Source organism: Hyperolius riggenbachi, chromosome 4 (genome assembly GCF_040937935.1).
Source record: "Hyperolius riggenbachi isolate aHypRig1 chromosome 4, aHypRig1.pri, whole genome shotgun sequence".
Taxonomy (NCBI): domain Eukaryota; kingdom Metazoa; phylum Chordata; class Amphibia; order Anura; family Hyperoliidae; genus Hyperolius; species Hyperolius riggenbachi.
The window spans coordinates 453,431,048-453,457,119 of NC_090649.1; the positions used below are offsets into that span (position 1 = coordinate 453,431,048).

The 26,072-nt window shown below is 45.7% G+C and overlaps 1 protein-coding gene across 2 annotated transcripts in view; it reads right to left on the bottom strand.

The window, feature by feature from the left end:
- RBKS (ribokinase) overlaps positions 1 to 26,072 on the bottom strand; it is a 76,239-nt gene that overhangs the window by 19,747 nt on the left and 30,420 nt on the right. For both annotated transcript variants that reach the window (XM_068232747.1, XM_068232748.1), the window contains exons 3-8: positions 22,882 to 23,014; positions 15,683 to 15,746; positions 10,919 to 10,981; positions 10,326 to 10,490; positions 6,301 to 6,392; positions 2,325 to 2,513 (exon numbers count right to left, since the gene is read on the bottom strand). In XM_068232747.1, the coding sequence (XP_068088848.1) occupies positions 2,325 to 2,513; positions 6,301 to 6,392; positions 10,326 to 10,490; positions 10,919 to 10,981; positions 15,683 to 15,746; positions 22,882 to 23,014 (706 nt within the window). The remainder of the gene's footprint in view (positions 1 to 2,324; positions 2,514 to 6,300; positions 6,393 to 10,325; positions 10,491 to 10,918; positions 10,982 to 15,682; positions 15,747 to 22,881; positions 23,015 to 26,072) is intronic.

Here is a 26,072-nt window from a genome sequence, read left to right on the forward strand (position 1 = left end):
TGGTGAAGATTGAGGGAGGCGGAGGAAGTCATGGGGCCCATGGTGCTGTGGCGCCCATGGCACAAGCCATGCCTGTACCCCTCTAGATACACCTCTGGGCAGCTAATGAATACACAATGAGCAAGAGAAGGGAGGGGGGAAAACAAGAGTCAGGGAGGATATGATGTCAGCATTAGCTTGGCAAGATGGCCACTGCCTAGAATAGGATTTTCTGCTTTTCCTTTATAAAATTCACAGGAATCATTACTTGGTCCATGCAATACATCTGTTATGCAAGTAGAAATAGTATTTATCTACTTATATATGTGTTTTTTATTTCTAGGTTAGCATGGGTGTCGCTTGTTCTTTAAGTTTAGTTTATAGGCATTTGTCAAGAATCTTATTTTTTTCCACAAGCAGCTTAAAGGACAAGTCTGAGCTAAATAAAAAAACAAGATCTATTTACCTGGGGATTTCTCCAGCCCGTCAGCCTATCTGTCCCTCGCTGAAGCTCCGGGGTCCCCTCCGTGGCAGATGCCAACCTCGCCAGGTCATAGTGACATATAGGGAGCTATATGTTCTGCACAACGACAGCGGCGCTAGTCCCTGAGCCCAGCAGCGGTCAGTGTGCACGGGGCACCCAAATGGCAGCCAAAGACGCAGAAGACAGGTGAGGAGGTTCGGATCAGAGGGGGAAATCAGCCTAGTGAGAATGGACACTGCCCGTTATCATAGGCTAGCACTGAGTCCATGAACATCCACAACGTTTGTGGTCTCCGGAAAAATTGTGATGTTTCGCTCTCGCTTTGACATTAGCAAGTGTAAACAGATCCTACGCTAAATATAGGATCCGTCTACACATGTGCTTCCGTCACACAAAAAACAGTGTGCGCTGAGTGTAGGCCGCCTCATGTCCCCAGGAAAGGGGAACAGTACAGGAAGCACCCCAAGCATGCACATTGCCTGGAAGCGCCACACACACCTGCAGCCCAGGGAGGTTGGAGGAGCGGCACAGACAGCCCCCCCCCCCATGTGTGGCCACCACCTACCCCCTTTCCTATGGGCATGAATCAGCCTATATGTGGCGCCCGGTAACACGTAAGCATTTTTATGTGAGCCAATGTCTCTTAGGGCTGGTGCACACTACAAGAGTTTTTCTAAGAATTTTGTGATTTTAAAGGATACCCGAGGTGACATGTGACATGATGGGACAGACATGGGTATGTACAGTGCCTAGCACACAAATAACTATGCTGTGTTGCTTTTTTCCTTTCTCTGCCTGAAAGAGTTAAATATCAGGTATGCAAGTGGCTGACTCAGTCCTGACTCCTGACATGAAGTGACTACAGTTTGACCCTCACGGATAAGAAATTCCAACTATAAAACACTTTCCTAGCAGAAAATGGCTTATGAGAGCAGGAAAGAGATAAAAAGGGACAATAGTTCATAGATTTTAGCTCTGGCATACTTCAATGAATATGTCATTGAGCAAAATCAATAAAAAGTAGATTTAAACATAAGATAAAACTGTGGAATATCTTAAAAAGTCATTTTTAGGAGAGGGAAGATCGATACAATAGTTTATTTCATTCGTTTATTTTCACCTCCGGTGTCCTTTAAAAGCTCTTACTAATGTTATCCTATCTGTGTGTGCACACTGGAACGATGTGATTTTGTAAAATTCCCCCATAGCATTGCATTAGCATTATCAGTTTGGGTGCATACACATTAAACTACTGAGGTCGCCCGCTGGGGTTCAGTGCCCAATCTCCTTGGGCGACATTGCTGGGCTCAGCTGAACAAACGCATGTGAGCTGTGTAGCTGATGATGCGCTGTATTGCTGGGGGTGGAGGGACGCCATAGCGGCGTGTGCGTGACATAACGCGGCGGGCGGCGGAAACAATGAAGTTGGCCGTCGCTGGGGGTGAGTCGATCCGATGGGCAAATTACTTGTGTGACGGGGATCAGGCGCCTCCGTATACACGACTGATTATTGGCTGGGACGGTCATTATCAGCAGTCTCAGCCTACTTGAGTCAGCCATGTGTACAGGACTTTAGTGAGAGGAAGAGGTAGTGTAGATACTGTAGTTTGTTTCAGCTCTTGCTATTTCTGGTACTGCAGATGCAGTTGCACAAGCTATGCCTTATGCACAGAGGCTTTTTTTCTGCAGCCATTTATAAAGCCAGGTGCTGCTTGCTACTGAGCACACACCATGCTACCTATTGGAGAACCTTGAAGACCCCAGTCCACTTCTCTCCTGACTGAGGATAACCCATGTAACACCAGCAAGAAGAAAGAAGACTGATCAGTGGATATAAAATAAATCTGTGAGTAGCTCCTACCGTTGTGTCAACCGCTGTGACCTTATTGGTTGATACGTGCTTAGGGGTGGGGTCGTCCTTTGAGACAATGACACACCCTTCTCCTCCAAGTGTCACCAGGACCACATGGCATCCCCTCTGCAGCAGTGCAGATCCCGCACTCCCGGCATCCTGTGGGCCGCTCACTGGGATTCCAGTCAGAATCTCCGCCTGAAAGAAAAACATAACATAGCTTCATTCAGTGCCGGACTCAGGCCTGGATTTACCTCACAGCAGCCTATAGGCACAGATGTCCTGGCATCCTAGACTTCGCCCTCTGTGAACCTACAAAACCAAGCCGACCCACACCACACGTGTGCTGCCTGTCCTAGCTGTCACTTCTCCCTTACTTCCCTTGCCCACCATAGGCAGCTACGGGTACCCCATAACATTAGGTATCTAAAAGCACCCTCAGTATTAAGTAGCTAGTGGTACCCCCTACTGAAGGGAGAGCTCATCAGTGGGATGCCCAGAGCTGGGGGAGCAACCTCTCATTTATACTCAGCTCAGGACTCCGCACAGGGAAGGAGGGAGGGAGGCACTATGGGAGGGGAGTGAGCTGCCTTTCCATCATCAGGTGCCTGTAGGCATGTGCCTATAGTGCCTTATGGTAAATCCGGCCCTGGACTCGGACTACGGGCTCCCAAGGTTTCACAGATAACTCATCTGCAATATTATCTTTCAAATCTCTATCATAATAAAAAAATAAGAATGTTAGTGCTGGCACCACCTAGAAAGTTTGAATCACGATCGATGACTGCTTTTGAAACCGATTTTTGCTGCAGTTCCCAACTCTATCTATGCAATTTTAAATGTAATGCTAGCGACTGTACAGGTTTTTTTTCTTCTTTTTTTTTTTTTTTGGTACTGGGTAGTAAAATCACTGCAAAATCGCTTTGTACAGCGACTGAAAAGCGATTTTGCAGCAATCCTATACTTTGTATTGAAGCACAAACACTTCACAAATGCTGCAGGACCCGCGATTTTGACCTTGGCAGTGCTGCTGATCCTTTGCCTCTAATACTTTTAACCACAGACCTGAACAAGCATGCAGCAGATCAGGTGTTTCTGACAATATTGTTGGAACTGACAAGATTAGCTGCATGCTTATTTTTGGTTTGATTCAGGCACTACTGCAGCCAAAGAGATCAGCAGGACAGCCAGGCAACTGGTATTGTTTAAAAGGAAATAAATATGGCAGCCCCCATATCACTCTCACCTCGGGTTCACTTCAATCCCAGGAATGTTACAGTCTGATGCAGAGACTAAAGGTAGCCATACACTGGTCGATTTGCCATCAGATTCGACCAACTGACAGATCCCTATCTGACCGAATCTGATCAGAGAGGGATCATATGGCTACCTCTACTGCAAACAGATTGTGAACCGATTTCAGCCTGAAACCGTTCACAATCTGTTTTGGTGGTGGTGCTGCCGCCGCTCCCCCCGCCCGCATACATTTCCTGCTCCGCCGGCGCGACTCCCGGGTCTCTCTCCGCTCTTCTCCGTCTCCAGCATGCTTCACTTCTTCCTGCCCCGCAGGAAGTTTAAACAGTAGAGCGCCCTCTACTGTTTAAACTTCCTGCCGGGCAGGAGGAACTGAAGCATGCCGGAGACCAGCGCGGACACGGAGCAGCGGTGACCGGGCGTAGACGTGCCGGCGGAGCAGGTAATGTATGCGGCTCTATTGCATCGGTCGTCGGGTACTCGAACACCGCTAGCGACGCGCTCCCTACCCGCGGGCGATCGACGCTAATTTTCCTCACGGAGCGATCGACGGGATCGGACGAAAAGGATCGAAATTCGGCGTGTAGCGCGAACGATTGGCAGCAGATTCGATCCCAGTGATCGAATCTGCTGTCGAAACGGCGGCGAATCGGGCCAGTGTATGGCCACCTTAAAGCTAAGTATCCACTGGCAGATCTCGGCCAAATGGATCAGGGATCTCCGCCCACGAACGATCATTCCCTGATCCATCTGGCCGAATCTGCAAGTGTAGGTGGCAGCATCAGAAATGAATGATCATTTAAACGTTTACACTAAACCCGTGAAAGTCAATAAGGATTTGAACATGGCAGCCGTTCAAAAACAAATGATCGCTATGGGTGGCATGCATCGTAAAACATTGTTTAAGAAATCATTGTTAATCAATGTTGCGCAATATCGCAAAAAAAAAAAAAAAGTTGCAAAAAAGTTCGGAAAAATCACTTAGTGGGTATGGGCTTTAAAGCCTTGTACACTGGCTAGATGATTCATGGCCGAGGTGGTCTAGTGTGCTTATGGCTATCCTGACTGACTGCTGGGCCATCTCATCTAAAGCTGGCCATACAGTAGGCCGATTCCCCGCCGATTGACAGCAGATTCGATCACTGGGATCGAATCTGCTGTCAAATCGTTAACATTAAATTTCGATCTATTTCATCCCGAAATAGATCGGTCCCGCCAATCGCTCCATGCGGAAAATTACCATCGATCGCCCGCGGGTACGCTAGCGGCGTTCGAGTGCCCGACGCAATACAGCTGCAATACATTACCTGCTCCAGCCAGCGCGACTCCCCAGGTCTCCGCTGTCTTCTTCTCCGTGTTGGTCTTCAGGTCCGGCAGGCTTCCCTTCGTCCTGTCCCGGCAGGAAGTTTAAACAGTAGAGGGCGCTCTACTGTTTAAACTTCCCCCAGACAGGGAGAAGTGAAGCCTGCCAGACCCGAAGACCAAACCAGAGCGGAAAAGAAGACAGAGGAGATCGGGGGGTGAGTCTCGCCGGCCGGAGCAGGCAATGTATGCGGGGGGGGGGGGGGGGGGGGGGGTTAGCGGCGACAGCACCACCACAGATTGTGAACGGTTTCAGGCTGAAATCGATTCACAATCTGCAGGAGAGGCAGCCATACGATCCCTCTCTGATAAGATTCGCTCAGAGAGGGATCTATCTGTTGGTCGAATCTGATGGCAAATCAACCAGTGTATGGCTACCTTAAGCGTCAGCCGAGTTTATTGTTCTGCTTCCTAGAGATGCTTTGGTGAGCTGTATATTGTACTCTGACACTTTATATCATCTGAAGAAGCAGGCTTGCCCTGCGAAACACAATGGCCTCAATTCACTAAGCTTATCTCCTGTCTTTAATAACGTTTCTAGAGTGGTCACCATGGTGATGAGGCATGTCGTATTCAGGAAACATTTTACCTCAGGCAAACCTAAAGTTACCTCTTCTGTCTTTAAGTTAACTCTTCAATCCTTAAAATAACTCCAGAGTTAAAGACAGGCTGTTTATTAACTGCGTGTAAAAATAACTACAGAGGAGGTAAATTAACTACAGAGGATGTAACTTAAAGAATGAAGAGATAAGATAACTCTCTCACTGTGTGGAGGTAAGTTTTCTCTTGCCTTATTACGGTATCTCCAGCATGATCTTAGTGAATTGAGGCCATTGTCTTGTGTGCCAAAAATAAATCTTTTTTACTCCGGGCCCTCCGGTTTCCTCCCACATCCCAAAAACATACAGATAAGTAAATTGGCTTTCCCCTAAATTTTCCATAGACTACAATACATACACTACACGATACATACATAGACACTATGGTAGGGACTAGATTGTGAGCCCCTCTGAGGGACACTTAGTGACAAGACAACATACTCTGTACAACGCTGCGGAAGATGTTGGCACTATATAAATACTAAATAATAATATTAATAATCTGGTGGGACGGACTAATCCCACTTGCTGCTTGTTCACCTTCCGTTCTGTACAAAACAAGACATGGTGCTCGGCCAGGAGCCCAACAACACGTCTGTACAGCCCACATTCCTAAACTGTTTTCCACGTTGCCTGAAACCAGACAATTCCACGTACGTGTTGCCTGGAGCCATAAGAAATGATAACTTCAGGCGACCGCACTCTCCAGTGTGCATGCAGCTACAGATCGGCCCTGGAATGCTACATGCAGGCTTGTCAGTGCAGCTCACCTCACTCTCGTTACAGCAGAAGATGTCAGAGTGGCTGAAGAATTCGGGGTCCAGGTCAGCAATGGCCGGGGCCGGGTTGAAGATGGTCTTCACTGGAGGGAAAAGAGGAAATAAATGTATACTGTGTGAAATAAATGTAAAAATAAACTGTGAACTAAAGTCACAGGACAACCAAACAAGCTGAAGTTACAAGACACATACAGGGGACAACAGCTAGAGAAGATCTAATGCTAATGATTCTGAGCTGATGCAAATGTATGGAGCGAACAATGGCTATCCAGCGCAGGAGACTTGGGAGCAGCCGGCGCAACCATAGACCGTAATAGGAATTACGGCAATAGCAGCGCACAGTAAGTAACTTCTGCGCCGTCAGAAGACGGAGCTGAAGTTACTTTTAAAACACCGTAAATGACAGCATTCCCCACTATACACGTGGACCTGGAGGGAGAATAGTAATTAACGTTGTCGGGAACTTGTGCAGCAGCAGGATAAGCCATATCGGCTGTATCCTGTGCCCAAGTCTCCCGGCGCCAATTCCTCTAGTACGCTGTATGGAGTATGCTGAAAGTAGAGAAAGGGGAATGTCTGTGGGTCAGGAGAAGAAGGAGGAAAGATAAGGATTAGGGGAGGGGGTTGAAGAAGGAGGGGATGAGATAGGGAGATGGGAGGGTATTTCAGGTCAGTGTTGGTAGGTGGGAGGGGAGCTTACGGTACAGAATGGTGTTGGAAGTAGGAGAGGATGGGGGGAATATCTAAAGGTGGCCATAATTGTCCTTGGCACCCTACTGTTCTTCCTATACACATCCTCCATTGGCAAGGTTATCTCCTCCATGGGATTTAACTATAATCTGTATTTAGATGACACCCAGACCTACCTCCACACCCCTGACATATCCACCACTACCATGGACAAGGTCCCCTCCTGCCTATCAGCCATCTCCTCCTGGATGTCCGCTAGGCTCCTGAAACTAAATCTAGACAAAACGGAATTTATGATCTTCCCACCCTGGCCATCCATGAACCTCCCAGATGTGCATGTCACGGTTAACCATTCGCCTTACCTCTTAAGACCGCTGTCTGGGTGTCACCCTGCACTCCGCACTCTCCTTCACTCCCCACATCCAAAACCTCACAAAGTCCTGCAACTTCCACCTTCGTAACATCTGCAAGATCTGCCCTTTCCTGACCTCTGCCACCACCAAACTCCTCATCCATGCCCTCATAATTTCCCTCCTTGACTACTGCACTGCCCTGCTGTCTGGTCTCCCTATGACCCGAACAGCCCCACTGCAGTCCATCATGAATGCGGCAGCCAGAATTATCCACTGCTCTCATCGCTCCACCACGGCGGATCCCCTCCTTGAATCCCTCCACTGGCCTTCTATCCAGTCAAGAATCAGATTCAAGATACTGTGTCTGACCTACAAATCTGTCCACAAAACCTGTCCAACCTACATTTCCGATCTTACTCAGAGGCACACACCTAACCGCTCACTCCGCTCTTCCAATGAACTTCACCTAACCGCCCCCCCCGCATCACCCAGTCCCATGCACGCCTCCAGGACTTCTCAAGAGCTGCTCCAACACTATGGAACTCCCTACCTCCACCCATTAGGGCTGCCACCTCCTTCAACATCTTCAAGAAGGCCCTCAAAACTCAACTTTTCACTCTGGCCTACTACCCCTCACAAGTGCTCTTAACCAACAGCTGAACTCTGGTCCCCTACCTTTTGTGTCCTTACCTCTCCCTCTAGATTGTAAGCCTTTGGGCACGGTCCTCCTCCTTTTGTGTCCTACCTGATCATGCACCTCCATTACTGTGAACCCATGCTATGCATCTGAGTGAACCTAACTTGCCTAATGTCCATGCTCCATCCAGTGACTGACTAAGCATTACCTGGTACTCATACTGTGCTGCGTGATCTGTGTTTTCTTGTATTCCTGTATTGTCATATTGCTGTATGTTACCCCTAAATATTGTCTGTAACCTAAATTAATGTCCAGCGCTGCGTAATATGTTGGCGCTTTATAAATACAATAAATAAATAAAAAGAATTGAGCGTAATTAAGGTGCAATGCATATCACAGGGTGTTTCAGGGCAATCTTCAGTCAATTATGATTTTGTTTTTCCTTAAAATTAGAAAGTGTAAGTTATTCCGAACTGGGTGTAAACAGGGAACCTTCTCTTAACCAGCTGCCTTCCCACCCAGCAGCGCTCTGACTCCTAAACTCCAGGCCTGCAGCTGGGGACAATCAGCCACGATGAGCTCTGAAATGTTTCCGATAAAGAGCCTCTTGATTTCAATATAATAATTTTCAAATGTGTCCTCCTGGCCACGGGCCGAAGCCAGGCAGCGGATCAAACGTGTATTTCACAAGCCTCGTTATCCAGAGACCTGCGGGTCCGTGGGGCGGTCATTAGCACCAGGCCTGTGTGCTGGTGAGGTCATCAGCCTCATTAACAGAGTCATATAAACTCTGCGATAAAACAGGAGAGATCTGCCCCGCCTCAGACCATGAGGAGACTAGCCTACAAGATGGCAGCAGGGTGTGTGCCAAGCCACATAAGGTGGTAAACAGTGCCAGTGAGCTAGTGTAGCCACGATACACTCCGGTCTTATTTGTAACTCGCCGGAATGCAGGCGTGTGTTTACTTTTTGGTGTGCTTCATGTTCAAGTAGGAGGTCCAAGTATACAGGTCAACCGAGGTTTAATTAAGTCCCTAAACATCTGTCCCCCTGTGTCTTTAGTGTCCCCCCCCCCCCCCCCTCTGTGCCACCTCTGCCCCCAACCGTGTCATTTGTCCCCCTGTGCCCTCAGTGTCCCCTGTGCTCCCACTGCTACAATGTGCCCCCTTTGCCCCCTTCTGTCCAATAATGGTGCAGAGATGTCAGGCTGACTTACAAAGCATGATGGGAGATGATTATTTAGAAAGCAGTGGCTACCTATGAGCCAGAGCACAGTAGCTCCACCCAGAGCCTAGTGTTGTAAATGACTCTATTCGCTAGCCTGAGAAGGCCACCCCATTCCCAGCCTGAAGCAGACACAGGGCCTGCCTGCTGGCTGCACAAATTGTCCCTCTTCCTGAATGACATCATCTGAATGCAGATTAGTAGAACGGTGAGGTGGCCAGATCCATAGCTTATCAGTATAGACATGATGCTACTTTATTGAAAGGGAAAAGTATTGCATAAGATCACAGACCTTTGAAGATACATAAATACATTTTCCATAAGGAATTCTTACTCTAAATTTGGACAGTGAGAAAAGGTGAAAGAGCCTGTTTTTTTTTTTGTCTGTCTCTCCATCAGAGAGAATTTCATCCAATTCTGGTGATAAAATGCTGCTGTGTGTATGCAGCTTTTATCTCTTTCCCCAACCACCAGGATCCGTATCAAATTCATGATGGCCCAAAGGAAAGGAAGTAAGAGAAAATCTCCCTAATAAGAGAGGGAAATGACATAAAAACCTAAAAAACCCCTTACTTTTTATTTTCTAGTTTTGGGTTTTAAATTGTTATCACTGTCTGTATTCCTCTTGCCGAAGCAGGTAATTTGGGCGCCGGCAGGGCTTCTATTACTGAAAGGGGTTTCTCAAGTTTCTCCACCAACAGTGTAAGTTCCAGATTACTGGATTCCATAGAACACAATGCTAATTGGGGCTACACTGGAATCCAGGTGGTAATTTGGGAGCCGCTGGTACCTTATAATTATCCTGATGTATTAAGCGGCGCTGATATCGGCAGAGGTTGTGGCGCAGGGGGTCAGTTAGAGTTAGGTATTGATGGGGGGGGGGGGGGGGATGTTAGGGATCAATAAAGGGAGGCTTCAAGTGAGAATAGGGTCAAGTAAGGCGATAGTAAAAATATTTTACTATTGTTACTCCATAGAGCCTGATTATGTAAGTTTACTGGCTTCTGTTGTACGCATTTCCAACATAGAGGGACACCAATGGCAGTAAACCCCAGTCATTTGCTTTATATACCTTGGCTGGAGGCCTCTTCTAACAGGGCGGAATGTCTCACCTCCACTCTTGTAGGCCAGTTTGAGAGCTTCGAGAGACACTTGCGGGCTTATCTCCAGCTGGCACACCATCACCTGGGCTCCACGAATAGCTGCTGAAGCTTTCGCTAGGTCCGCTGAATCCAGAAGCAGGTTGGCCCCCGCCACAATCACAATAGCGTTCTGGCCTGCGGAAACAAACAATGACCACTTTGTGAGGAGACTTTTACAGACTCCTGCACACTTCAGCTATAGGTAGAAAGGGTTGGAACGGCCAGATCAGGTCAATTGGGTGCTGCCATTAGCTAACAGAAGCCTTTCTTAATTTTCAGTAGATGGGAGCTTAGGCCGACATTTGAGCGCCCGATATGGTTGGTAGCCGATTGTTTCCTACATAAAATGTAATGGCTGTCACGGATCATAGATGATTGGCTACAAGTACTGGCCAATAGGGTGCCCGATTTTAGGTTAGTGTTAGGCACTTACAGGAAGGGGTTTAGAGTTAGGCATTAGGAACAAGTGACATTAGACAAAAAGAAAATTTGTATTTGACTTGTTGGTGTGAGCCGTGGAGATCTTATATGAAATGACATCCTTATCAATAAAGCTTGTTCACCTTCTGCGTTGACAATAATGGAAGCGGCGCCGGTAGCCGCTGCGGCGGTTTGACCCACGTAATCTGTAAAATATAAAAGTTGTGGTAAGACAAAAAATATTCTTCCAAGCCTCATGGCATAATAATAAGCTAATGCTTTAATATTATACATTTTTTTTACATTTCTATAAAGCTAAATTACATCAATAAATATTTACAATAAAATTATAATGGCTTTAGTTAAATTTTTTCACGTATATGAATGCATTACTACATCCTGAAAAATAAGTGTTTATGAATAGAATTGTTCATGTATCACACCCCACAAATGGGCACGTTTTCCTCTCCATAATCCAGCCAGCTGAAAATGGTGTTAGAATTTTCTTCTGTGTGCAGAGACAAGACAGCTGCTTTGTGTGCTCAGTGCTTTCTCAAGAACCCTAGTAGAACAGAACTGTACATGTAATGAACATTTACAACTATATAAGACTGCTTAGACTGCTAAGCAATTACAATGCTGCTATATTTTGCATACTGAAATATACTACCTGGATCAAACCGTTACAAAAAGCAAAATGTTTTGTTTAATTAAAGAGGACATTTAACCCAGGATTGCACTTCATCCCAGTTAGTAGCTGTTATCACCTTTCCCACAATAAAGCTTTACTTTTTCTCAAATAAATCATCATCAGGGGGTCTGTGTGGCTGATAATGTGGTGAAACCCCTCCCACAGTGTGATGTCATGACCATGGTCCCGACAGTCTGCTGTCTGTGAACGTCGTTGCATTGTGGGAAATAAAGGCATTTTCCAACTGCCAAGCAAGCAGTATCTTCCTCTGTGCATAGAACTCTAAGTAACAAATATTCCGTACAGATCACCTGGCAGTGATACATTTCAGAATGTACATCAGGGAGAGGAAAGATTTTAAAATGGGCAAACACTAACTAAATAATCTATAAATGTAAATTGTAAAAAAATAAGCAATTTTATTCATTATGCTATTTGCACTACAGCTCCCCTTTAACTGAAGTAATTCAGAATACATTACACATAGTAGATTCTGTCTATAACTTTTCACTACCTGTGCAGTCGAAGCTCATCTCAGGCTCATTTTCAAGATAGCACAGGACACACAGGGCAACTGTCTTGTCTCCGCAAACAGAACAGCATGTGTCATCCCGTTTCCACTGTTGCGACGCGATTTCGCCGGCATTCCGACGCTTGTAAAAACGCATGCGGATGCGTTTCCGCATGCGTTTTTACCCGCGATTTCGCGTGCGAAATTAACCATGACACTGCCAGGGCAAAATAACATTGAAAAGGGTGCGAAATCGCACGCGAAATCGCGGGTAAAAACGCATGTAACAAACGCATGCGTTTTTACTATTAAATACATTAGCGGCGATTCGCACGGATTCCCGACGCAGGCGAATTCTGTGGGTCCCGTCGTGCAGATTTGGCCCGCCGCCAAATCGCTCCCGCACGCCGCATATGTGGAAACAGCCCCGGCCACTTCAGTGTAACAAGCGAATCCGCATCTCGTCGCCGCATGCGGATTCGCTATGGTGGAAACGAGCCCATGTGATGGTTGCATTTCCACACAAATTTCAAATGGCTGGTTTAGAAAAAAAAAAGTTTTACATCGTAGAAACAGCATCTTTTAGTAATCGCTTCCCTTATTATTATTAGATCTATTGAAGTGTACCAGTGACTGAGAACATACAGAGAAAATGTTGAAACTGAGAAATATTGTTTCATTCGTTTTTTTTATCATTTTTAATTTGATGCCAGTAACAGGTTGGGCCGGGGCATGTTTATCAAATGCATTGCATCACCCTTTTTTTCACACCCCTCTAAACATTAAGTTTGGAATTAAGGAGACTACTGTTATTGCTGTAGTTTTGAAAGGGGAAAATGTCCCCCAGTTGCCTGCAATAGGATTTCAGTTACTCAACAGACTGAGGTCTATTTTATATTTTGTTTACTGCAATCTTTCAGCACATGTTAGACTGTAAGCAAGTCAGACTCGTTTTACCATGGAGTTATACTGTTGTAATACATGCAGGATCCTGGTTTACACTTTGGCACGGTCCTGCTGAAATAAGCAAGGTCTACATGCCACCATATGTTGTTCCAAAACTGTTGCCTTCCCTGACACACAAGTTACCCATGCCAGGTACACTAATACACCCCACTTAGCACTGATAAGATCTTCTATTTTTTAGCTCAAAGGACACGGCATAAAATATTCCTAGAAAATAATTTGAAGGCTTGAATCGTCAGGCGACACAAGAGTTTTTCATTTTGCCTTAGTCCATCTTTAATGTGGCGGTGCACTGTTTCTGTATCATGCTTTAATAAGGTTTCTCCTATGCATGGTAGAGATTTGACTTATATTTGTGGATGGTGCAATCAACTATATTCATAGACGTTAGCTGTAGAAGTGTTTCTAAGCCCATCTAATCATGCCCACTGCAGAATCATATCTGTTTTTAATGCAGTGTTTCCAGAAGGTCACAGCCATCCAATATTGGCTTTTGGCCCTGCCCCTTATGTACAGGGATTTCTACAGGCTCTTTGAATCTTTTAATGGTATTGCATACTGCAGATGATGGAATTCAAATATTCTTTGTAACTTTACCTTGAGAATCCTTATGCTAGTGGCACTACCTGAGCAGTGTTTCACAGAGTGGTTGACCCCCTCCCCATCTTTATTTCTGAGAGACTCAGGAAAGGTGCAAATATTTTGTCCCTCCACCCTCTAAAAAGAGTTCAGACATTGTAGAAAGCCATTAGTTATCCCTTCAGTCTCCCAGAGTTGCTGTTGATATAGAGTCATGTTACGGACCTGTTGCTAATAAACATATTTTTTTCTTTCAGAATTACATAACTTATCAGTGTTTTGTTGCGCCATGTTCCAACTGTTTTTTTTTAAAGGTGTTTTTGATATCAAATTTGAAATACAAAATCCATGCAGATAACTATCCTGCTCAGGGACTTAACGTGGGACTCTAGTGCTCCTTTGAATAAAAAATATGGTTTAAGAAATTGCGAATCCTCCATAATGTTAAGACTATTAAAGCCCGTCTGAGGCGGATCCAGAAATACTGAACTGACCACATCAAGCCTGGGAGAGCGGGCCAAGCAGAAATGAAAGTATTTTGCAGAAATGATAGAGAACAGATGTGCAGGACGGAATGCCGCAGAGCTTTCTCCAACGTCTGGACATCTTTATAGAGCGGTGTGACCAAATATCTGCGTCTCTCCTGGATTCGCATGTGCTTCACTGTTTTACGAATGGAGCAATTAAACAACATTAAACATATATGAAGTGGTGTGTGATGCTTTATCCCCCTGCTGGCTGTCCATCCCACACCTCACAGTCATGTCTGCCAACTGTTTCCAGTGGTCCGAATAGGTTAATGGAAGGAAGAGCACTGTACATGCTCCGCCTACTGTCAGTAAATTGGAGCTAGGACCAGAAGAAACAAGAGTCTGTGGTCACAGCCGAGATTTGGGGGAGTGGATGCTTGGCAGTAGGAGGAGTCTGCACACACCACCCAACAACATAATATAGAAGTGCAGCAGAGCGGAGGTGGGTTGATAAGAGCAAGCCCTGCTTTTCACCTATGCTTTTTGTTTTTGACCCAAAATAAATCAATAAAGTAAAGGTAAATTACCACCCCACCCAGAATATTGATCATACTTGAAGTCAATCATATTCCTCTCCTCGTCATAAGTTTAACACAGTTATTCCCTCAATCAAGTTCCAGGCAAACATGACTGTCAGAACAAAACCCAGAGCTTTGACCCAGCTACAGTGTCAGACCCCTCCCCTCTCTGCCCATAGAGTGACGTAAACCCCACCCACCTTCCCTTTCCAAGGCTTGACAATAAATTACATCACTGTGTGAGAGGAGAGGGGGTGGAGTCTGGCACTTCATCCAAGCTGGGCGACAGGATACTGTTCTAACAGGTGGTTTTCCCTGAAGCTTGGCTGTGGTGATAACTCTGCTATACTGTAAGGGGAAGTGGGATATCACTGAGCCCTTCCACACGGGGCAACCTTTATTTTAAATATGGTATGATCACCTCAGGCACACTTTAAGAAACAAGGTTGTTCAACAATGTGTAAGGAATTGTCATTTTAAACGTAGTTCCGGTTTTCATAAGCACATTCCTCTTCAGAATTGTTCAATTTATGACACATTGGTAAGGTCAGAAAACGAACTACAAAGTGACTCATGATTAAAACCAGATTCCAAAAATGTTCTATTATAATTCTGAATAGAATAGAATCTGCCCCCCCCCCCCCCCCATGAGAATCCCCCTCACTTCCTGTCCCTAAAGACTACCATGCAGGAAGCAATGAAAATTGTTACAGAAGTAGGTCCAAGAACCTTCTCAGATCTCTCCTGCTCTCTGTAAGCCCCTCCCTAGTGTCTGCCATATTATGTGATGGGGTGGGGGTAGGGGAACAAATTAGATCAGAGAGGGATCTGATCGATCTGGTAGCCACTGAGTGATGTATGGGTACCTTTAACAAAATTAGGTACATCAGCTTCATTTTATTTTGGATTTGCACAGAGTGGGGAAGAATTATCACATCTGTCAGATTTGTATCGCTGTGCACCATTTGTGAAAGTGATTTCCAGGTTCACATAAATGACCCCCACCAGGGACCAAGATTGCACCAAAATTACTTTTCAGAGGGAGTATAATATCTGTCAGGTTTTTATTTCTATCTGTGACACCAGCGAAAAGATTCTATCCACTTCATTACCTGTGCAAACGTGATTGTTCTTGAAGTTCTCAATGTAATTGTTCCCAAAGGAATCCTCTCCAACCTGCATAACATAAAGGCAGCAGACATGACTTACGCATATGATCACTATGCAGAGAACATCGGGTCAGGGTGCTGCACTCGGGGGCTAATAATAGCTGCAGGGGTGGTGTGTGTGTGTGTGTGTGTGTGTGTGTGTGTGTGTGTGTGTGTGTGTGTGTGTGTGTGTGTGTGTGTGTGTGTGTGTGTGTGTGTGTGTGTGTGTGTGTGTGTGTGTGTGTGTGTGTGTGTGTGTGTGTGTGTGTGTGTGTGTGTGTGTGTGTGTGTGTGTGTGTGTGTGTGTGTGATAGTCAGGAATAGTCTCTGCTTATTAGCACTGTCTCTGGAAATTACGGAAAATAAACAGGAGGCTTCTGGGAATGACTGGGTGCTCCACTCTGTACCTGGAGCTCATCCAAACTATTGCCCAAGCAAAGAAACCCGAGCAATACACTGATATCAGCATGCCCTGCTATTCATAACCTCCATTCCCAGTCATACAACTGCCACTCTACCCAGCCATTCATAATGGCCATTCCCAGTCATACCCCTGCCACTCTACCCACCCATTTCCAACATGGCAGCCATGCTGGGTGAGATATCCGAGTCCTACCCATGCCACTCTACCTCCACTCCCAGTCATCCCCCTCCCACTCTACCCAGCCATTCATAACCTCCATTCCCAGTCATACCCCTTGCCATTCTACCCAGTCACCCATAATGACCATTCCCAGTCATACCCCTGACACTCTACCCATCCATTCATTACCTCCATTCCCAACATGGCTGCCATGGGTGAGATATCCGAGTCCTACCCCTGCCACTCTACCTCCACTCCCAGTCATCCCCCTGCCACTCTACCCAGCCATTCATAACTTCCATTCCCAGTCATACCCCTTGCCATTCTACCCAGTCACCCATAATGGCCATTCCCAGTCATACCCCTGACACTCTACCCATCCATTCATTACCTCCATTCCCAACATGGCTGCCATGCTGGGTGAGATATCCGAGTCATACTCCTGCCACTACATCCAAAAGATTCATACCTGCATGTAATGTGCATGACACTCTGTTATCAATGTACCACCAACATAACTGCTGGGCTGGATGTCACTTTGACTCCTATAAATCCCTAATTGACATCATGGGCGGCGCTACACTTGGGCACTGACAACCCCCCCCCCCCACACGGGAATCACTGTGCCCTTGAGTGCCCCCCTGCTCAGTAACATACAGTTAACTGTTTCCAGGCTTCAGCAGCGTACAGTGAACAGTTCAGAGTCTACAAAAAACTCTCCATATCAGCCTGAGTCTATGCAGGTGTTAAATGATACCCGAAGTGACATGTGACATGATGAGATAGACATGTGTATGTACAGTGCCTAGCACACCAATAACTATGCTGTGTTCCTTTTTTCTTTCTTCGCCTGAAAGAGTTAAATATCAGGTATGTAAGTGGCTGACTCAGTCCTGACTCAGACAGAAAGTGACTACAGTGTGACCCTCACTGATAAGAAATTCCCCTTTTTAATCGTTTTCCTGCTCTCAGAAACCATTTTCTGCTAGGAAAGTGTTTTATAGGTGGAATTTCTGATCAGTGAGGGTCACACTGTAGTCATTTCCTGTCTGAGTCAGGACTTTCAGACAGAGAAAGAAAAAAGGAACACAGCATAGTTATTGGTGTGCTAGGCACTGTACATACACATGTCTATCTCATCATGTCACATGTCACTTCGGGTATCCGTTAAGAAAACCAAGGGTCTTATCTATTTGCCAGAAATACCTCACAGTCCTTGCAAAATTCCTTATAATTACCTACTTAAAGAGACACTGAAGTGTCAAGAAAAACATCTTTTTATTTAAAAAATGTGTTTAATATGCTAGCCCTACCTAATTCACCGCATTCCCGCCAATGTAATCTATCTAAATCCCCTCTAACTCCCACGACTTTCTTGGTCGTGGATTTTGCAGCTATAGGAGGCAGAGCTATGAGCCGCAGCTCTGCCTCCATTTGCGTCTATCAGCCACGTATCTCCGCCTCTCACCCATTCCCTCAGTGAAGAAAGACTGAGAGGGGCGGGGGAGAGGTGGCGATCCGGGCTGACAGACGCGCTGAGAGGTAGAGCTGCGGCTCATAGCTCTGCCTCTCACGGAAGCGCTGCCCGGATTGCCCCCCAGGGAGTTTGGGGAGGATTTAGATAGATTACAGCGGCGGGAATGTGGCGGTTTAGGTAGGGCAAGCATATTAAACATTTTTTTAAAAAAAATATCTATTTCTTGAGCCTTCAGAGTCTCTTTAAGGACCACAGGCTTTATACGACCGGCTGTCATAGGCTTCAGCCAATGAGAGCTGATTGCTCTCCTGTATCCCAGGAAGACAGCCGTGTCACACGGCTGTCCCCAGTACAGTGCTGCACTATGTAAATAGATGGCGGTTTCGCCATCTAACAGTCTCCTAGCGGCGATTGCCACTGGGAGACTGATGACGGAGCGGAGCGCGCATCAGCAAAACACACCCCAAGGATTGCACACTGATTGGTGTTAGGCGATCCTGGGGCTGCCGCTCCGGTGACGCCCATTGGCGTGAGGCAGACGTATAGTGGTTAATGTATCTGGATGACATTTATATTTGCAAAAATATCTCTATCGCCTTCTGATTGTATGTACTAACATCATCAGTCAACAGGAATAGAGTCTGACAAAGACTTACAAGCTGAAAGCTTATTGTTTTTCTTTTAAATTAGCCAATAAAGTAGAGCTTGCATTTTACAGACAGGAAGTTCTGTAAAATGCAAGCTCTAGTCTTCAGCACTGCTTAGATACTAAGATAATTACACACAGTGTTTCTATTAAACCTGCCTCCTCCCCCTTCCCCTTGCTTGTAGAGTCCTGAGACACAGGCTGGGGGCTGGAATGATTTGTCTGTGATCTGTCCACACAGGAGCAGCTTAAAGCATGCCAGTAAACTAGCCAAGTACATCTGTAGGTAACGTTTCTTCAATGATAGCTCCATCATTTGGACAGTCTGCTCTGCTCAAATGCCTCTGAATTCTGTTTGTGATGTTTACATTTGGTTCCTATTATAGCCTTAATTTTATCACCCCAGTAGGCAAAAAATATCTAACACTCACCATACAAGCATCAATTTTGATCACCCAAATGTGCCCCACCAGCCAGCCATCGTGCCCCCTTTGTTCCCACCCAAAAATTTGAAGCTGGAGCCGCCACTGATTGACATACTCTTATCATGTGACATAAAATTTGGCCCGTTGTCAATACTCCAACTTTAAAGTGGCAGTTCTCCACTGTGTAGAGTGTGGACAAAAAAATTGTCATTGAAGATCCAGATTACAGAACGTATATAATAAAGGCATTAATGAATAAAAAAAAACCCTGAACTTTTTTCAAAAATCAACAAAAATGTCCCGAATACAGCAGCCACGGTGGGACATGCAGGGGAAGCCGGCTCAGTACCGGGTCATCACCCGGAAATGGTGCAAGTGCGGTTTCCATATTAATAACAGCAGTGCGTATCTCTCCTGATACATGGCGAGATTCCCTGGTGAGCTCATAGGATAGGAAGCTTCTGCACTCATCATCCTTGGAATGAGAGCCTCATCCCAAAGTTATTTAACACAGAGGTGTGTGTGGGGGAAGAGGGGGGGATATTTAGTCTCCGGACTGCAGGAATTTCATCTATGAGTGTAACGAGGATTTCCTGGCTCATATTAGCGTCTCTGCTGAGGTCAGGCCGGCGGTGACACCCGCGAGGGTCAGATTTACTTATTTCCTGTATTTATGCAAAAACTTTGCAGTAAGAATGATCGGTTCCCTCAACCGACTAGAAAAAGTAAGGTTACCAAACCTTTACCGGTTTATTCATTAGCAATAAGATCTGTGTTTTGCTAAGTATTCAAATAAACCCTTTATTTACTTACTCATATAACGAATTTTGTTTTTTTTCAGACTGCAATAAAAGTACTGTTAGTATTGTTTAAACACTTGAGTACCAGCAGTCTCTGGCCCCTTAACCCTCTGGGCGATACAATTGCATCGCCCAGGAGGGGGCGCAGCACTTTTTTTTTTTAAAAAAAATATTTTTTAAATCATGTAGCGAGCCCTGGGCTCGCTACATGATAGCCGGTGAGCAGCGGCATCCCCCCACCCACTCCGATCGCCAACGGCGATCAGAGTAAGCAGGAAATCCCGTTCAGAACGGGATTTCCTGCTGGGCTTCCCCGGTCGCCATGGCGACGGGGCGGGATTACGTCACCGACGTCATGACGTCAGAGGGAGTCATGATCCACCCCTCAGCGCTGCCTGGCACTGATTGGCCAGGCTGCGCAAGGGGTCGGGGGGGGGGGGACTGCGCGGCATGGCGGGTAGCGGCGGCGATCGGAAGTTACACGCAGCTAGCAAAGTGCTAGCTGCGTGCAACAAAAAAAAAAAAATGCAAACCGGCCCACCAGGGCCTGAGAAATCCTCCTGCGCGATATACCCCGAGCTCAGCTCGGGATTATCGCCCTGGAGGTTAAAGGACACCCGAGGCGAAAATAAACAAATGAAATAAACGATTGTATCTATCTTCCTTCTCCTAAAAATGACTTTTTAAGATATTACACAGTTTTATTTTATGTTTAAATCTACTTTTTAGTGTTAACTGTTTTATTGTTTTTGCTCAATGACACATTCATTGAAGTATGCCAAAGCTAAAATCTATGAACTATTGATCATTTTTATCTCTTTCCTGCTCTCAGAAGCAATTTTCTGCTAGGAAAGTGTTTTATAGTTGGAATTTCTTATCAGTGAGGGTCACAATGTAGTCACTTCCTGTCTGGGTCAGGACTGAGTCAGCCACTTTCATACCTGATATTTTAAGGACAACTGAAGTGAGAAAAATATGGAGGCTGCCAAATGTATTTCCTTTAAAACAATATCAGTTGCTTGGCAGCCCTGCTGCTCTATTTGGCTGTAGTAGTGGCTGAATAAAACCAGATACAAGCATGCAGCTAATCTCGTCAGATCTGACAATAATGTCAGAAACACCTGATCTGCTGCATGCTTGTTCAGGGGCTATGGCTAAAAGTATTATTGGCAGAATATCAGCAGGATAGCCAGGCAACTGGTATTGATTAACAGGAAATAAATATGGCAGCCTCCGTATACCTCTTACTTCAGTTGTCCTTTAACTCTTTCAGGCAGAGAAAGAAAAAAAGGAACACAGCATAGTTATTAGTGTGATAGGCACTGTACATACCCACGTCTATCCCATCATGTCACCTCGGGTATCCTTTAAAGGGCAACTGCAATGAAAGGGATATGGAGGCTGCCATTTTTATTTCCTTTTAAGCAATACCAGTTGCCTGGCTTTCCTGTCAATCATTTGTCTCTAATACTTTTAGCCATAGACACTGAACAATGCTGCATGCTTGTTTCTGGTCTGATTCAGACACTACTGCAGCCAAATAGATCAGCAGGGCTGCCAGGCAACTGGTATTGTTTAAAAGGAAATAAATATGGCAGCCTCCATATTCCCTTCACTACAGTTGTCCTTTAACCTCCTGAGCGGTATGGACGAGCTCAGCTCGTCCATCACCGCCGGAGGCTGCCGCTCAGGCCCTGCTGGGCCGATTTTCTTCAAATAAAGTGCAGCACACGCAGCCAGCACTTTGCCAGCCGCGTGTGCTGCCTGATCGCCGCCGCTCTGCGGCGATTCGCCGCGAGCAGCGGCGAAAGAGGGACCACCTAGCCGCCTGAGCCCTGCGCAGCCGGAACAAAAAGTTCCGGCCAGCGCTAAGGGCTGGATCGGAGGCGGCTGACGTCAGGAGGTCGGCTGACGTCCATGACGTCACTCCGCTCGTCGCCATGGCGACGATCTAAGCAAAACAAGGAAGGCCGCTCATTGCGGCCTTCCTTGTTTATTCTGGGCGCCGGAGGCGATCGGAAGAACGCCTCCGGAGCGCCCTCTAGTGGGCTTTCATGCAGCCAACTTTCAGTTGGCTGCATGAAATAGTTTTTTTTTAATTAAAAAAAAACCCTCCCGCAGCCTCCCTGGCGATCTCAATAGAACGCCGGGGAGGTTAAGGACCAGAGACTGCTTGTACAAAAAATGAGACTCACCGGCGTCACGCTGCGCGTACCCATTGCTCTTCCGCCTCTGTTGCTCACTTGCTCTGCCGTCGCTATGAGAACAAGGTGATTGGCTCACGTTGATCATAGGGTCAGGAGACAATGAAATCAACTCATGACCAGCTCACAGAGCTCTGTTGCCAAAGCAACGGCAGAGTGAGTGGTTTGCAGCAAAGGGAGAGCAGCGCTGTTGATGGGTTCTTTCTCTGCACATAGAGGCCGCCTGACCCCATCCCTATCAGCATATCACTGGTCTCTGCCTGATAATGCTTATATCTGCAGTACACACACAACAAGCTATATGAGGATGGGGGGTTACCACCAGACCACCAGGGATGTCATATGAAGGGGTACCACTGGTGTGTCATGGACTGTTATTAATTTAATTGCTTGCACACTGTAAGGCCCCGTTCAGACTGCAGAACGCAGACCGCAACGCATGCGGACCGCAACGCGTACGAACGCACGCCATCCGCGTTCGTATGCGTTGCGTGGCTGATCCCATCACTAAAAAGTGAATGGGACAGCCATGCGTTTTTACAAAAAATGCGTGCAGCATGCGTTCCCGGACCGCACAGGTCCGGAACGCATGCAGTGTGAACATCAGACATTGCACTCTATGCAATGTCTGATGTCGTGCGTGTCGGCCACCTGCACGCGTTTCCAAAACGCGGCTGGAAACGCGTGCAGTGTGAACGGGGCCTTAGACATTTATACATTTTACATCAAATTGTAATCAGCAGTGCTGTATCTTGTATCAGTGTTCATATTTGAGGTATATCATTGTCTGTATCATTATGTCTCCCTTGTTTGTTTTCTTACATTGTACAGCACCACGGAATATGTTAGCGCTTTATAAATAAATAATAATAATAATCATAATATTAATAATACGCCACCCCTTAAGAAAATGTGTTTGCTTGGGAGGGGGCGTAGTGTCTGCAAGTAATCAGCACCAGTGTCATATACCCTAAGTGCACCACTGGGGCAGGGGGTAGGGATGAAGGGGTGAATGTTCCAACTGTTACCTTACAAACCATGGCAGTCCGCACCCCGAGCCTAGCGGCCTGTATGCACTGATTGGCTCCTTTTCCTCCGAAGCCGATGAAGAAGTTGCTGCCGTGTATGGTCTCTCCGGCTTTCGGTAGACGTGGGGTCACGCTGGAAGACAACGCCACAGGTTCACATAATGTAATAAAAACCCAGCATTGTTACCATTTTATTTTTAAATGCCATGTATTTATTTATTTATTTAAGTATTTATATAGCGCCAACATATTACCCAGCGCTGTACAGAGTATATATTGTCTCTTCACTAACTGTCCCTCAGAGGGGCTCACAATCTAGTTCCTACCATAGTCATGGGTCTATGCATGTATCGTGTAGTGCATGTATCATAGTCTAGGGCCAATTTAGGGGGAAGCCAATGAACGTATCTGTATGTTTTTGGAATGTGGGAGGAAACCGGAGTGCCCGGAGAAAACCCACGCAGACACGGGGAGAACATACAAACTCCTTGCAGATGTTGACCTTGCTGGGATTCGAACTGGGAACCAAGCGCTGCAAGGTGAAAGCGCTAACCACTATGCCACTGTGCTGCCCCCCATGTATAAAAATGAGCGCAGCTCGGATCTTCTGTAATGTTCCAGCGTGTGGCAGAAGGGGTGAGGAGGACATAGGAAGCCAGGGGCCAATATCTAAAACAGTTTAAGTTGCGGGCCAAATTGTTTATTGACCACTGAGCCGTTGTTACCCCTTTAGGACCAGAGCAATTTTCATCTGTCAGCACTCCTCCCATTCTTTTTCCAATAGCTTAATCACAACTAATCACAATGACTTGATCTAGATCTTGTTTTTTCGCCACCAATTAGGCTTTCTTTGGGAGGTACATTATGCAAATAATTATTTTATTCTAAACACATTTTAATTGGATTAATAAGAAAAAAAATGAAAACAAATTCATTATTTCTCAGTTTTAGGCCATTCCAGTGATGTGAAAAACTATTTGCCCCCTTCCTGATTTCTTATTCTTTTGCATGTTTGTCACACTTAAAGAGACTCCGTAACAAAAATTGCATCCTGTTTTTTATCATCCTACAAGTTCCAAAAGCTATTCTAATGTGTTCTGGCTTACTGCAGCACGTTCTACTATCACCATCTCTGTAATAAATCAACTTATCTCTCTCTTGTCAGACTTGTCAGGCCTGTGTCTGGAAGGCTGCCAAGTTCTTCAGTGTTGTGGTTCTGCTATGAACTCCCCCATCCAGGCCCCTCTCTGCACACTGCCTGTGTGATATTTAGATTAGTGCAGCTTCTCTCTGTTCTATTATCTTTTACAAGCTGGATAAATCCTCCTCTGAGCTGGCTGGGCTTTCACATACTGAGGAATTACATACAGGCACAGCTGTCTGCACTCTGCAGGAAGAAATAGCCTGACACTTCAGTGGAAGATAGCTGCAGGGGGAAAGAAACACACAAATGATCTCTTGAGATTCAAAAGGATGGCTGTATACAGCCTGCTTGTGTATGGATGTATTTTCTATGTGTGGACATACTGTACATCAATCTACTTCCTGTTTTGGTGGCCATTTTGTTTGTTTATAAACAAACTTTTTAAAACTGTTTTTAACCACTTTTAATGCGGCGAGGAGCGGCGAAATTGTGACAGAGGGTAATAGGAGATGTCCCCTAACGCACTGGTATGTTTACTTTTGTGCGATTTTAACAATACAGATTCTCTTTAAGTGGTGTTTCTGCTCATCAAAAACCGTTAACTATTAGTCAAAGATAACATAATTGAACACAAAATGCAGTTTTAAATGATGGTTTTTATTATTTAGTGAGAAAAAAAACTCAAAACCTACATGGCCCTGTGTGAAAAAGACATTGCCCCCTGAACCTAGTAACTGGTTGGGCCACCCTTAGCAGCAATAATTGCAGTCAAGCGTTTGCGATAACTTGCAACGAGTCTTTTACAGCGCTCTGGAGGAATTTTGGCCCACTCATCTTTGCAGAATTGTTGTAATTCAGCTTTATTTGAGGGTTTTCTAGCATGAACCGCCTTTTTAAGGTCATGCCACAACATCTCAATAGGATTCAGGTCAGGACTTTGACTAGGCCACTCCAAAGTCTTCATTTTGTTTTTCTTCAGCCATTCAGAGGTGGATTTGCTGGTGTGTTTTGGGTCATTGTCCTGCTGCAGCACCCAAGATCGCTTCAGCTTGAGTTGAAGAACAGATGGCCGGACATTCTCCTTCAGGATTTTTTGGTAGACAGTAGAATTAATGGTTCCATCTATCACAGCAAGCCTTTCAGGTCCTGAAGCAGCAAAACAACCCCAGACCATTAGGGCCCTTTTCCACTAGCAATCGCAATCACAAACGCCAGCGATTGCAATTTTTCATTAATTCTGTTATGCGATTGCGATTTGTGATTTTCATCTGCATTGCATTATCATTGTAAAAATCGCTCCAGCAAGCGATTGCGATTTGCGATTTCCAAATCGAATCACTATAGTGGAAAATACTTCTCGTAATTTCTATGATAAAGTAACAACTCTAGCGATTTAAAAATCACTAGCGATTTGCGATTCAGCAATCACAATCGCTCTAGTGGAAAAGGGCCCTCACACTACCACCACCATATTTTACTGTTGGTATGATGTTGTTTTGCTGAAATGCTGTTACTTCTACGCCAGATGTAACAGGACACGCACCTTCCAAAAAGTTCAACTTTTGTCTCGTCGGTCCACAAGGTATTTTCCCAAAAGTCTTGGCAATCATTGAGATGTTTTTTTAGCAAAATTGAGGCGAGCCTTAATGTTCTTTTTGCTTAAAAGTGGCTTGCGCCTTGGATATCTGCCATGCAGGCCGTTTTTGCCCAGTCTCTTTCTTATGGTGGAGTCGTGAACACTGACCTTAATTGAGGCAAGTGAGGCCTGCAGTTCTTTAGATGTTGTCCTGGGGTCTTTTGTGGCCTCTCGGATGAGTTTTCTCTGCACTCTTGGGGTAATTTTGGTCGGCCGGCCACTCCTGGGAAGGTTCATCACTGTTCCATGTTTTTGCCATTTGTGGATAATGGCTCTCACTGTGGTTCGCTGGAGTCCCAAAGCTTTAGAAATGGCTTTATAACCTTTACCAGACTGATAGATCTCAATTACTTTTGTTCTCATTTGTTCCTGAATTTCTTTGGATCTTGGCATGATGTCTAGCTTTTGAGG